The sequence below is a fragment of the Protopterus annectens genome, chromosome 4.part0, assembly GCF_019279795.1.
Source record: "Protopterus annectens isolate FY-2018-M chromosome 4.part0, PAN1.0, whole genome shotgun sequence".
Taxonomy (NCBI): domain Eukaryota; kingdom Metazoa; phylum Chordata; order Ceratodontiformes; family Protopteridae; genus Protopterus; species Protopterus annectens.
In genome coordinates, this window is record NC_056733.1 from 753636835 (window position 1) to 753651560 (window position 14726).

Consider the following 14726-nt stretch of genomic DNA (forward strand, 5'->3'; position numbering starts at 1 on the left):
ATTGTTGTACCATGAAAAGTTCCTTGCACAACATTAAAACATGTAATTTAAAGGCTGAAGACTCAGTCGAGTAAAACAGTACAAAGGAGGAGGTTTTAGCAGAACACTTTAAAGTTAAAGGTTGAACTCCTGATTTTGTATCTTGGAATTTCACAGTGCATTCAAGCAAACCTATCACCCCAAACCACAGTTCACATAACTCCTGCTAAAATTAAAAAGCCAAAACTGAAGTCATTACCAAGTGACTGCATATAACCTACACATGCAAATAAGACAGCATTACTCTACTTTTAGACTTGAATTTTATTTTTATTAGCCAGTAGCTAGGCTTTCAGACAGCATGCATAACTGATGTTTTTTTCACCTGAAATGCACCTTTTTGAAGGAGTGCTGGAGTCATAAAATACACAATTAACAACAATGCAGATAGCTGCAAGGCATACTTTTTATCTAGACTTCAACAGTAATGACAGACAGACAATAATGGATTATTAAACTATAGAAATAAAGAATAAGGAACAATTTTGTAGCAGTGCAAATTTCATTTCTAATCCAAGTGATCAAAAGTAAAGAGCCATTTTTTTTTAAAAACCCTTTTTGTCTGCATTGTCAACCATTAAATACCTCCTACCTCAGACTCACGCCTACTATGTTCCCCAGTGTTGGGGATTTCAATCCTCCAGATTCTTTAGGCCAAGCACTGCCCCATTAGACCATCATATAAAGCAGACATCAGGGAGACTTTTTGCAATGAGGGCATTTTTTTAATACATATATAGCCTAACCTCCTCCCCTAGTGGCAATGTGAACACTTGTGACAGTACAAGGCCTATGTTTGTCCTATAGTCTGTCCATGTGTGCTACCCTTAACACACAAAGGCGACCACTGCCACCTTGGGCAGTCATGCTCATATAACTTCCATACCAGCTCTCCACATCCTAATGAGCCTTTGTTCTCTAGCAAAAGTTATAGTACAATACACAAGTATTGCTGTGTGGCTGGGAACTACCAGCCCTCAACCCCCCCCCCCCTACTGGATGGGCATTGTCCATTCTCCCTAATTCCACCATCAAATACCCAAGCACCTAGCTGAACTTGGGTCACATGGACTGTAGTCAAGGCTTTATCCCTGTATACCACATGCCATTTGTCCCATTTTTTCTCCCGGATAATATGTGCCTTGCGGATGAATACAAGAATTACTTCTGATAGCAACCTCAGAATTCAGGTCCAGCACCCCATATTCCATCACTGCTAGGATAGACTTCTTGCGCAGTGCAGCACCATAAGATTAGTGACCCTAGAAGTGGACAGTCTTGTCTTTTAGATATAGCTTGCAGTTAACACCTTTTCTCACCTGTGCAGTCCATCATCCACTCCACATCATGCTTCCCTATTACAATGAATATATCCAGTGCAGAGGAGCAAAAGACAATGGATTCAAAGAAGGAAGCAAAGCTACAATTCTGTCAAAGAACATTTTGTGTCAACATTTGTAGATGTATTAAGCAGACAAAACAGCTTTTATTTTAGAAAGATTTTCTGCTTCAAATTTTCACCAACATTTCTGGACATCACTGAGCATACCTGATATAAAAAATAAAGGGAAGCAACATATATACATACTTAGCTGAACTTCAAAGCCAACAGTTACAGTATGCAATGTACATTCTGGAGAGAAGTGATGAGAACAGGAAGATAACAGGTGTGCTTGTTCGATGGCATAACTAGCATGTAGGTAATGCTGGTAAAGTGCCAGTGATGCAGCAGATAAGACCACATCCCTCTACAAAAACTCAAACCTACATGCCTTTCATCTGTTGCATTCCTGGTGCAGGAAGAAACAAAGAACCCAGAGCAGCAAAATTACGACCTCAAGTCACAGATGAAACAACTTTATAAATTTCATCATACATAGGTCTAAAGATGAATGGAGCAAGCAACTAATGATCAGAAAACATCCTACAAAAATAAAGAGATGACAAACATCAGATGTGGGGGGGAATCTGCAAACTTACCAGTCTCGGGTCATCAACCTAAAGGAAAGCGAATAAGGACATTTTATCCAAATATTTTTAAAATAAGCGACCATAAAAAATGTCTTCTGTTCTTGAAATTTTAGGTGTACAGGAGTCCACCTGTTGTAGCACTACACACATTTAAAAAAAAATGTGAACTGCAGCCATTTTACTTCACTACTGTACTGCCAGCCTTCTCTTCAACAGAGCAGGCAGTGGAGCCATTCAAGTCACAATCCTCAAGGCTTGCATTGTTAGTATTTGTACTTCTGTCTATGATGTGGGCTTCAAGGGAACTTTCACCACTGTCTTTAGTAGTCCGAGTTGCCTTCAAAGGAGGATCATCTGGGTATTCTACCCTCTCAAACAGGATCACCAGTTCAAAATACATTGTCTGAGGAAACATATCAAAAGCCATCACACGAATAGGTTTGAAGTAGGCACCTTTCACACGATTCGATGGAGCACGGCAAAGACTTCAAAAATAAGCAAAAATAAGTAAATAAATAAGGTTTAACAGCTTTCTTGCTTCATTACCACAATCCTGTTATTAAGTTCCTCTACCACTCTATTCATGGAGGGAGAACAAAAATGCAGAAGTACAACCCAAAAATACATGGATAAGTACTAAACAGCTTAACATGAAGTCTGGACATCCAGAAAATATCCACGCACCTTTCCTTCTATAGGACTTCAGGACACTGCTCTTAATGCACTTTTATATAAAATAAACTAGCTGGCAATTGGCCAAGAGATGACAGAACATCTGAAGATGCCTTCCATACATTTAGACCAGCTACTACACATACAGAAACGTGGAGGTGCCTCTATTTACATCAAAAATAAATATACCTGAAGGGCTGGTAAAACAGGACAATGCACTTGAACTGCTCCATGTTCAAATCACCATAGGCAAAATCCAATCTCACTTCCTTGTCTGCTATATGTCCCCCTCTATGACCCAGAAAATCCATACCATGTATTTAAACACCCAATACCATATTCATGGGAGACTAATTACCCCACTATTAACTGGGAATCCTATACAACACCAAACGTACATGTACAGAGATTCCTGGATTTTGTACACAAACTCCCTGAACCAGACAGTCAGGTCACTGTAATAATAAATCATAACACCAATACAATACAACAACCAGGGGTGCAGTCTTACTGGATCTGGTCTTCAATGTGGGAGTGCACTGCACACCCCCTACTGTAAGGTCAGACAACAAAATGGTCTCCTCTGAAGTAAAAATAAAACCTGGACCCCCAGCTAAACTTGGAATATTCAGGAACTACTCCAAGGTTAACCTCCTGCTATTAAGCCATAACCTGGCAAAATTTCAAACTCCCACAAGCCCTGAGAAAACTGCTGCCTATGCATAACTGTTCACAGAAACCCTATTACAAGCATGTTAATAGCTGCATAGAGCAGCTGTACCCACCAATAAATACAGAACAAAAAAAATAAGCCACCCTGGTGAAATCACAAAATCAATAGGCTGTATAACAGAAGGAAGAAAATTATGGCAAAAGGTAGGAGGGTACAGCACCCAGCATGATTAAAGCACTCATATTAAACATCTCCGAGGACAAAAAGTCTACCAAAGCCAAACTTGAGGTGAATTTGGCCTCCCAGGCCAAGGACAACCAACAAGGCATTCTTTAGCTATGTCAGTAACCTCAACGGCAATACACAGTTGTGTGCAGAGCTCATTATAAATGGAGCCACCTATACTGAGCCAGATGATGTAGCAAACCTACGGGCCGATAAATTCAGCTCCAACTTTACCCCTCTCTACCCTCAGCCTTCCCTCAGGAAATACCATCAAATATAACTGCCCCTGCCACCACTAGGGAAACAGGTCCTTAATGCTCTCTCTAACACCAAGAACACTGCATCAGTGGGCCCAGACAATATCCCAGGATGCCTTCTAAAAAGCATGAAACATGACTTATCAGGGCCTCTGGAATTGCTATTAAACTATAGCCTCCAAAAAGGCTTCGTGCCTCATGAATGGAGAGCAGCAACAGTCATCCCTCTGCACAAAGTTGGGCCAGCTACAAACCCTGGAAACTACAGACCCATAAGTTTCACTAATCTTATATTTAAAGCCATGGAAAGAATAGTAAACCTCCAGACATCGGACCCAGCCCAGTTTGATTTCTTCAAGGGCAGATCATGTCTACTCAACCTGGTGGACTTCTTTGAGAAAGTCACCAAAGCAATGTATGAGGGCAAAATTGTTCACACTGCCTACCTTGACCTGGCCAAGGCATTTGACACAATAACCCACTAGCACATGGTTAAACTCAAAAGGTTAGGTACAAACTCATACATCATGCGGAGGATAGCCAAATGGCTCAGACAGGACCCAGGCAGTTAGAACTGGGAGTCCACTTCTACAAAGAGGCTAGTCACAAGCGGAGTCCCTCAGGAATCAGTCCTTGGACAACTCCTTTTTGGTATTTACTTCTCTGAAGTCAAGGCCAATGTCAGTGGTCTCTGGCTGACTAAATTTGCATTGAATCCTACACAAATGTTCTCCAGGAGGAGCTGATGCAGACAAACTAGTATCAGAGCCATGGACTAAAACTAAATGCCAAGAAATGCATAATAGTATCCTTCAGGAAGTCACTCACCCCTGGTAACTATAATTTTGACAACATACCCCTTAGAGTTGACCCAGTAGTCAGGGACATAGGGACAAACATAGACAGTAATCTGGCCTTTAACCATTGCGTGTCTACAGTTGTGAGGAAATCATTCAATGTTGTGCAACTTATAAACAAAGGTATGGCATCTAAGTCCAAGGAAGTCATTGTTCCACTGTATTCCGCATTCATTAGACCTATCACGGAGTACAATGCCTCCTTTGGTATGTACCTAACCAGGCATATCCAACATTTGGAATGTCCACAGAGGTTCCTCACTAAAAAAATACAGGGCTTAAGTAAAACATCCTATGAACACCGCCTCAAGGCTCTATCCCTGTATTCTGTCTCCTACAGGCTTTTGAGGGGAGATCTATGCTTGAGATACAGGGCACCGTCAGACCCCACTCTGATGGACCTCCTGCATATCTGCAACACAAACAGCACCAGAATTACCTATTCTAAAGACTTAAACCTTTCTTGTGATATAACAGGACCTACTGGAAAGACAGGTATGTATCCCAGAGACTAACCCATCTCTGGAACAGGCTCCCCCATCCATGTGAAGCAGATTTCCTTCTTAACCCAATTCAAGTGCAACCTGGACAACTGGATGGGGAACAGGAAATTCTTCCCAGGTTTGGCACCTATATCTCTAATGGACACAGACATGTAAATGGTTCATCTCCCAGGCCTTAGCTTGTAAGTGTTTCATCTCCCAAGCCCTGCTTGTACTTATCAAGGCTATTGGAACTTCTCAGATATTTGGGATGCATAGCTATGCTTAAAAAGGCCCTTGTGGTCGTTACCCTGGTAAACTCCTATGAAGAAATAAATTCTGGGGAGCAGCATTATTATAGTTGCTTAAAACTGCTGGCATTTTGGGAGTTTACTTAGCTTCCATTGAATCAGGTAGATTCACTAGACCCTTTTTTGAGTGGTAGCACAGACTATTTCACTTGTTACTTCACATCGCTTAGCTGTGCTCCACAGTGAATGGGTAATCCACTGCATATGACAATTTATCCACGGCTTGTTAAGCAGAGAGTGAGCTGTATTAGTGGGTACTGAGGGATGTGGATGGCTTGCTCCACTGCCCCATATAAAAATTAGCAAAAGGTTGTCCATTCAGTCTATGTTATATGAGAAATGCTATGAATAACTGTATTGAAACAAACCCAACTATATCCAACAAAGTGTAGTGTTTATTCTGAATGGCATAAATTTAGCAATGTCAAACTCACCTAAGATCTAGCATAAGTGAATGCATGTTACACTGTGGTGGTGGTGATCTTCAACCTCAGACTAAACAGAAGGTAATGTATACACACAATTTAATGATTATCTCTAGTACTTTTGGTTAATACTTCTCAGGATACTTCCGAGATTCAGATACAGAAATGCCTTGTCAGCACCGGGTGGAGTCCAACCAAGACCTAAAGTGATTGTGCTAAACAGATCAGTGAAGCAGTTCTCAAACTCTGGACAGATGATGTACCTGATTATTCCTGGGTTCCTGACCTTTGTTACATCCAACAATTATGCAGGTAACTATTCTAAGATCTGTCCCAACACATGCACTATAAACATTGCTATCACGCACTATGAAAAATCTGAATGGTTTTAAACAAAAACTGGCAGCACAATGGTGCAAATGTTAGTACATAACATTCTGTATGCGGGTCTGGTTTCCAGATGGTGTGCCTTCCATATCTGTCCCAGTAAAGTACAGTTGTGTACACATACCATAAATGCTGTATTGACGTATCAAACTCCCGGTACTTCCTGACCCAGTCGGCAGCCTGCAGCTACTCTCCTGGTAGTCCCCTAATATACAGTAATTTACTGAATCCTCTTCAAGAAGGAAATACCCGGTGACTATTTTCGCACAAGTGGCGTGCCTGAGCGTTCTACTAGCAATTGCCAAAGGTAGTCCCCTAATATACAGTAATTTACTGAATCCTCTTCAAGAAGGAAATACCCGGTGACTATTTTCACGCAAGTGGCGTGCCTGAGCGTTCTACTAGCAATTGCCAAAGGTTATTAGCAAACTTTTTACCTGCTTAATGTTAGCGCTGACCTGGGTCAAACAAGCACGCTTAGACTGCCCCTTTATCCACTCTTTCAAGCCAAATAAAAAGTAGTCAACAGAGTAAACAACTCTGACTAAATTACATTCTCCCTGGTACTTTTAATTTCTCCCCCACAGCTAACAAAACGGAGGATAGTTACTAAGTACATACCTGTAGTTGGTGTTAGCCTGTTAACTCCTCCCCATTTACTGATGTAAGTGAGTTTACAAGTACACCTCAGATACCGCCATTTTCAAACTCCCAGTGCTTCCTGACCCAGTCGGCAGCCTGCAGCTACTCTCCTGGTACGTTATCTGTTTGTACTAATTAAACTGTAAAGCTGTTATTTGTCTCTGGATTAGAATTCAGTACAAGATATTGAGTTAGCTGTAAATGTGAACTCTCTCTCAAGATTTATGCTTATTGTAATGATAACTGTTGTTTAGTGGTTTGCGACATAACTGCCTTCACAGCAAAGTTAAATATCTACTCTGTAGAGTGTACAAACCAGGTTTAAAGTATGCTTACTATGTTTGTTTATTTTCAGCAAACTATGTATTAGGAGCTGAATTGCAATCTGCCGCAAGTATAGAATAGCATGCACAGATTGTTGCTTTGAACTGCTTGGAGAAATAGAATCTTAATGGTGTTTTTCCTGATAAGTCTACTTGTGTGTTTGAAATGGATGTTAAATACCAGCTTGAACAGTGGTCGGTTTAAATATCAAACAATTCTCACTCTAGATCTGCTTTAATTTCTAGGTAGTCCCCTAATATAAAGTAATTTACTGAATCCTCTTCAAGAAGGAAATACCCGGTGACTATTTTCGCGCAAGTGGCGTGTCTGAGCGTTCTACTAGCAATTGCCAAAGGTTATTAGCAAACTTTTTACCTGCTTAATGTTAGCGCTGACCTGGGTCAAACAAGCACGCTTAGACTGCCTCCTTTATCCACTCTTTCAAGCCAAATAAAAAGTAGTCAACAGAGTAAACAACTCTGACTAAATTACATTCTCCCTGGTACTTTTAATTTCTCCCCCACAGCTAACAAAACGGAGGATAGTTACTAAGTACATACCTGTAGTTGGTGTTGGCCCCGCTGCGCTCGGGCTCACTACACTCCCCTCCCTGCCCCCAAATCTCACCCGCCCCTACTACATCTAAATTTATCTAGGTGATACCACACCCATATTACAATAACCTATCAGGTGATATATATGGCTACACCCACCTTACTCTGACCCTCCCACCCAGCACATCTGCTCGTTTACTTTCTTGTCTTCTCCACTATATTTTATCTGCCTTCTTTATCCCCTATACTCTGTCTAGGAAATTTGAATCCTATAGACCATACACCTCTCTCTCACTATGTTATTTCACCCCTTATTTCATTTCCTACTAATCACCTATGTACTCACCCTCTACGAGTACCAAACACTCACGGGCTGTCAGTTCCCAAAAGGCCACACTATTTCTCAATCTGTACAACAATCCTCCTTAAGTCATGCCAATATTATAGAATCATACTCAACGTCCTGCTCTCACTTCCAATGTACTAAACCTAGGCCCACTAGCTCTAGATCTAAGCATTACCACAAGCTCTTAAACAAACTTCTGAAACTCCTCTCCAGGTACAGTCCTAGTCTCACTCTGTGGGGATATCCACCCCAACCCAGGCCCTGCAACATCTAATAAAAACAGCCCTACTTCATGTAACCTAAACTACACAACTCTAAACAGTAGACTAGCTAACTCTCTCCTGGTCTGTCACCTCAATATTAGGAGTGTTAATAATAAAGTACATGAACTTCACGCCCTACTGGAAACCCACTCCCCTGAGATTCTCTGTTTAACTGAGACCTGGCTCAAACCTAGCACTACTGACAATGAAATAATTCCACCAGGGTATAATATACACAGGTTGGATCGTGCTACCAGGAAAGGGGGGGGGGTAGCAATACTTTACAAATCAGAATTAAACATAGCCATTAATCCTATCCAACCACCTATGATTAACAACTTAGAAATTCTTGCTACCAGACTCCAACTTAATACAAAAAATGCATTAACATCATCTGTATGTATATCCCTCCAGGTTATAATATACCAACACTTGAGGACACCCTTCACTGGCTCTCAAGTCACTATCCCAAGAGACATTATTGTTTGGGGACGTTAACATAGACTGGAGCACATGTTCCCCAGAGTCACCTACTACACACATTAACCTGCATGCATTCTCTCAACTCATATCTAGCCCCACCAGACTTGGTAAGTTAAATAATAAAGATAGTCTACTCGACTGGGTACTCACAAATAGTAGCCCCCAACTATATACCGCTGGTACCCTCCCTGCTGATCTTAGTGACCACCTTCTCACCTATATAGTTAAACAAAAATCAAATATCTTGCAGACACCCTTACTGAGAAAAGTTAGAAACAAAAATGACTTTGACCCTGCTAAATTTCAGCGGGAACTTAGGTCCTGCAACTGGTCAATGCTCATACATCTCCCACTGGATGATGCAGTCAATTATTTCAACAACAAATTCCTTGAAATCCTGGACTGCCATGCACCTGCCCACTTAAAGAGAACAAAAACAAAAAATGAACCTTGGCTAACTAAAATGTCTCATCAAAAAATCAATAATAGCAATAAACTATGGGCCAAATGGCAGTCCACTAAACTCCCCAGAGACCATGTTACATATCGACAAGCTAGGAATGATACCAAAAGATCCATCCTAAATGATAAAAAACAGTACTATTATAATCTACAAACAGCCTACCAGAATAAACCCCAGAAATTTTGGGCTGGTCTGAATAATCTCCTTCGCCCTGGTAAAAGTACAACCCCTACCCCAGCTGCTACTTGTGACAAATCCCCTGAGGATGTCTCAAACAGTTTTAACCACTTCTTTACTGAAACTATTCAAACCCTAACCAATCAATTACCCACTAGCTTTCCAAATCTTGATAATGCCAGCCATCTAAACAAACCCACTTTCAGTTTCCAACCAGTACCCACCAGCTATATTCGCAAACTAATTAAAAAATTGAAGCCCACTACACTCTCCGCCGACCAACTCCCTTGCTGATTACCTTCAAATATCAGCTGATGCCATTGCCTATCCAGTCTCAATACTCATCAATCGGACCATAGCTGAAGCCAAAATTCCCACCATTTGGAAGATATCCTATGCTATCCCACTACATAAAGGTGGTTCCTCCACTGAATTTTCTAACTATAGACCAACTGCCATACTTTCTCCACTCGCAAAAGTCATGGAAAAATGCATACAAAAAGAACTTATGGATCACCTACTCTTGAATCACCTTCTAGCTGACACACAACATGGTTTTCGCCCACATCATAGTACTACCTCTGCCCTCCTAGCCTTTACCAATGCCATAAATACGAACCATAACAATAACCACATTTCTTCAGCCCTCTTTTTGGATCTTTCTAAGGCCTTTGACATGGTGGATCATCAACTTATGATTCAGACCCTGCAGTCTTATAGGCTCGACTGCAAAGCCCTTCAATGGTTTACCTCTTATCTCGGTGGGAGGCAACAGGATGTTATCTGGCAGAATAAGCTCTCCATCCTACTACCCACCACATTAGGAGTCCCACAAGGCTCCATACTTGGACCCCTCCTCTTCTCCATCTTTATTAACAACCTTCACACTGTCATCCCTAACGTTAACTGCATCCAAAATGCAGACGACCCTACCCTGATCTGCTCAGCTACATCCCCTGAGGCGCTGGAATATTCCACCCAGTCCACCTTTAATATCATATAAAGTTGGTTCACTGAACATAGATTGTTGCTAAATCCCAAAAAAACCAAACTGCTACTATTCACTTCCACACCAAAATCTCTTACCTTTACTTTCACAGTAAAAGCAAAGGATGGGACAATTATTACCCCTGAACCCTCAACCAAACTTCTGGTTGTCATTATTGACAATAACCTAAAATTTGACCTACACGTGAACCAAGTGATCAAAACTATCAACAAAAAACTTGGGTCACTATACAGAATAAGTGCCTTCTTAACCCCTTCTGCCAAGATTACCATTGCTCGGACACATTTACTCTCTACTCTTCTATATGCTTCTCCTCTTCTCTCAAATGTAAACAAATCCGTTCTTAACAGACTTTCCACCTGTTATAATCATATTGCCAGGTTTGCCACTGGCTTGCCTTATAAGACCCACCATTGTTTAAATCTCTTACAACTGGGCTGGCTTGAGCTTCCCAGCCTTCTCCAGTTCAACCTAATAGTTATGGCCAAGAAAATCCTTCTTTATCCCGAGAATACCCCTGCCCTAAAAAATATCATCACCCCCTACTGCAATACAAGACTACTACGATCCTCAAATAAACTACTAATCCAAGCAATAAAAACCCGTAATGCAGCTGACCTCCTCTTTGCTAACACTGCTGGCAGAATCTGGAACCTACTACCAGCAGATATTACAATGCTCACTACTCTAACTGCATTTAAAATCAAACTAAAAGAACATCTGGCGCTAAACTGGGTCTGCCACTGTATCAAGCCGGGATAACCTAAAACTCTTTTTGTTATTGGTTTCCTCAACGTTACTAATAATCTACCACCTCTTTCTATCTTAACCAAGAAAATATCTTTTACCAATGAAAATATCCTATATCTTTCTATAAATCAATTTGTATAAAGTCTGTTTTCTATTACTATTGTTATAAAGCTGTTGTTTTGTCTTGGAGCTTTTCTCCCCGGGCCTCCGCTGAAAATGGAAATAACTCCAGCCGGATCATCCCGGTCAACAAATGTAAAATAAAATAAAAAAATAAATGTAGATGTTCGAGTGTATTCACAGTTGCAGTCATCGCATTTGGGTTATCTGCTTGCAGTAGCCCTCAGTCGGCCTGATTATCAAAGTCTTGGGTTCTGTGTCAGTTGCTATCTCATCTTCCATGCCGACAGGTAGTCAGGGGTATAAAGCTTGCAGTCGACGCCATTACATCAGTTTTTCTTGCCCCAAATGTCAGGTGCCCCCATAATGGGAAGCAAATAAATATAAATATGCTAGGTTATACCTCCAACAAAAAAGCAAATACACCAAAAAGCTTTTAAGCATAGTTAAAGAGAATACAGGTATAGCCAAACGAAGTCAGGGGCTGGAGGGAGGGTAACCAGGACTGCAACAGTGAATACACTCAGACACCTACATTTATGGTAAGTGTACATAACTGTACTATGTTCTTCGTGTTTCACTGTTGCAGTCATCACATTTGGGTGGATTCCCAAAGCGAAGGATGGGAGGAGGAATTTAGATAGCATTAGGACCAGCTGTAAGTCCCTGCACGACTGCAGTGGCAAAACCAGCTCTGGATTTAGAGAAAATAGGCAAATGGTAATGCTTGGTGAAAGTATGTACAGAACCTCCAGGTAGCAGCTTCTAAGATGTCCCTGGTAGGGACACCTCTGAGAAAGGCTGTCCCTGGTTGAGTGCAGTCTTATCTCCTGTGGAAAATGTTTTCCATGGTGCTTATAGCAGAAATGAATGCAATGGCCTATCCATTTAGAAATGGTTTGCTTTGGAAAGGTCTTCTCCTCTGCCCCTGTAGCAAATGCCACCAGCAATTGTTCAGATTTCCTTTGAGGTTTAGTCCTGTCCAAGTAAAATCTAAGTTGTCTGTGCACATCTAAGGAGTGCAGTATCCGTTCCCCTTTGTTCTGTGGACTAGGAAAGAAGGTTGGCAAATGAATGAACTGATTAAGAGCCACACTGGATACCACCTTGGGCATGAAGGAGGGGTTGGTCCTGAGGCACACCCTTTCTGCATGAAAGATGATGAAAGGCTCCACTGCCAAAAGGGCCTGTCATTTAGATACTCTTCTAGCTGAAGTGATTGCTAAAAGGAAGGTTGTTTTCCAAGAAAGGAATTTTAACTCTACACTTGCAGCTGGCTCAAAAGGAGGTAGAGTGAGTTTTTCCAATACAAAGTGTAGGTCCCTGGCTGGAGTTTGGGCTCTCCTAGGTGGTATTAAGTTTTTGGCCTCTCTGAGGAACTGCTTGAGCAGTAGATGAGAGTAGAGGGGTGGTTCTGTGTTGTAATGAGCTGAAATGGCTAAGGCATGAATTTTGATGGAGGAAAAAGAAAGGCCCCTGTGAAGCATCTCAGTTAAGTATTGAAGAATCCGAGGTAAATTGGGCACTGCTGTGCCCATCCCTTGAGTTTGGTTCCAGGAACAGAATCTTTTCCATTTTTTCAGCATAAGATTTTCTAGTACTAGGCCTCCAAAATGATATCCAACACTTGTTTACTGAGGGATGTTAACAGGGAGGTCAAGCAATTAGCCAGGCTGCCAGGTTCAGGGATTGAAGCAGAGTATGCAGAATCTGTCCCTCCTGCTGGGAAAGCAGCGTAGGGGTCTGAGGCAGGTGTCATGGTGCCAGCAGTGACACACTGCGCAAGAGGGGGTACACCAGTGTTGGTGTGGTCAATCTGGTGCAATCAGTATCGTCCTTGGTTTGTCCTGTTTGATCTTTAGCAGTACTTTGGAGAGGACAGGCAGAGGAGGAAAGGCATAAACTGATATTTTTCCAGTTGAAGGACAGGGCATCCACTTTCCAAGCTTGTTTGTGAGGAGTCCTTGTGGAGAATCTATCCAATTGGTAGTTCTGAGGGGGAGGCAAACAAGTCTATATCTGGGCTCCCCCAGTTGTTTATCAACATGTTGAAAGTCTTTGGTTCCAGTTTCCACTCGTGTGGGTCCATGACATTTCTGGTCAGTTCATCTGCCAGTGTATTTAGCTTTCCTGGCAGGAACTGAGCCTGTAAATGCACTTGGTAGCTCAACGCTGTGTTCCACAGAACCATGGCTAGTCTGCAGGGGGAGGGGGGTGAATGGCTCCCCCCCCTGCTTGTTTATGTACCACATAACAGTGATGTTACCCGTCCTTACCATTAATTGTCCTGAAAGAATGTGGTCCTTGAAGGCTGTCGGAGCATTCTGTACAGCTAACATTTCTTTTTGATTGATATGCAGGTGCATTTGACTTGGGGTCCATTTGCCCTGAATGCACTTCCCTGCCAGGTGAGCCCCCCCCCCACCAAATGCATAATCTGATGCATCTGTAGTTAGGGTTTGAGCGGCAGGGGGTAGAGTGAATGCTAGTCCCTTGTTCTGGTGGCAGGCCTCTGCCCACCAAAGGAACTCTAACTGTAGGCAAGGTATGATAGGAATCATTGCTTCTAGATCCTGAGAATGTTGACACCATAGGCTTTTTAGATACCATTGTAGTTTCCTCATATGCAGTCTTGCATATGGAATTAGGAGATTGCAGGAGGCCATGAACCCCAAGGCTTGCAGTATTTGCCTTGCAGATAGCAGGGTTTTTGTGGCCATTAGTTTGAAGTAAGCTGTCAAATGAATTTGTTTCTCTGGCGTGAGGAAATTCAGCTGGGAAGTTGTTTTCAAGCTTGCTCCCAGGAATATAATTTGTTGACAGGGTACAAGATGCGATTTCTTTTTGTTTATGGTGTACCCAGACAAATTAACACCTTGTGTACAAATGCCAGATGATTCAAAAGTATGTCCTGGCTTTCTGCCTGAATCAGACAATCGTCCAGGTATGGATATATTTGAATATCTTTGCCTGCAAAATGCACTGACTGGAGCTAGGCACTATGTGAATACCCTGGGTGCAGTAGATAAGCCAAAGGGCAGTGCACAGGACTGATAGTGCATGTAGCCTGCTTTGAAGCGTAGGTATCTTCTGCAAGATTTCCTGATTGGGATGTGCAGGTAGGCTTCCTTTAAATCCAGTGTTGCCAACCAGGCATCCTTGCCTAGCATTGGAAAGCAACTGGTGAAGAGTTAGCATCCTGAACTTTGGGATCACAAAAAAGGTGTTTAGGATAGAAAGGTCCAGGATAGGACGCCATGAGTAGTCTTTCTGGGTACCAGGAAAAATCTTGATTA

At 41.9% G+C, this 14726-nt stretch overlaps 1 protein-coding gene across 2 annotated transcripts in view; it reads right to left on the reverse strand.

Annotated features, from left to right (window-relative positions):
- Positions 1-279: 279 nt before the first annotated feature.
- TRMT2A (tRNA methyltransferase 2 homolog A) overlaps positions 280-14726 on the reverse strand; it is an 826498-nt gene continuing 812051 nt past the window's right edge. For both annotated transcript variants that reach the window (XM_044068710.1, XM_044068711.1), the window contains exon 12: positions 280-2495. In XM_044068710.1, the coding sequence (XP_043924645.1) occupies positions 2189-2495 (307 nt within the window). In that variant the 3' untranslated portion in view covers positions 280-2188. The remainder of the gene's footprint in view (positions 2496-14726) is intronic.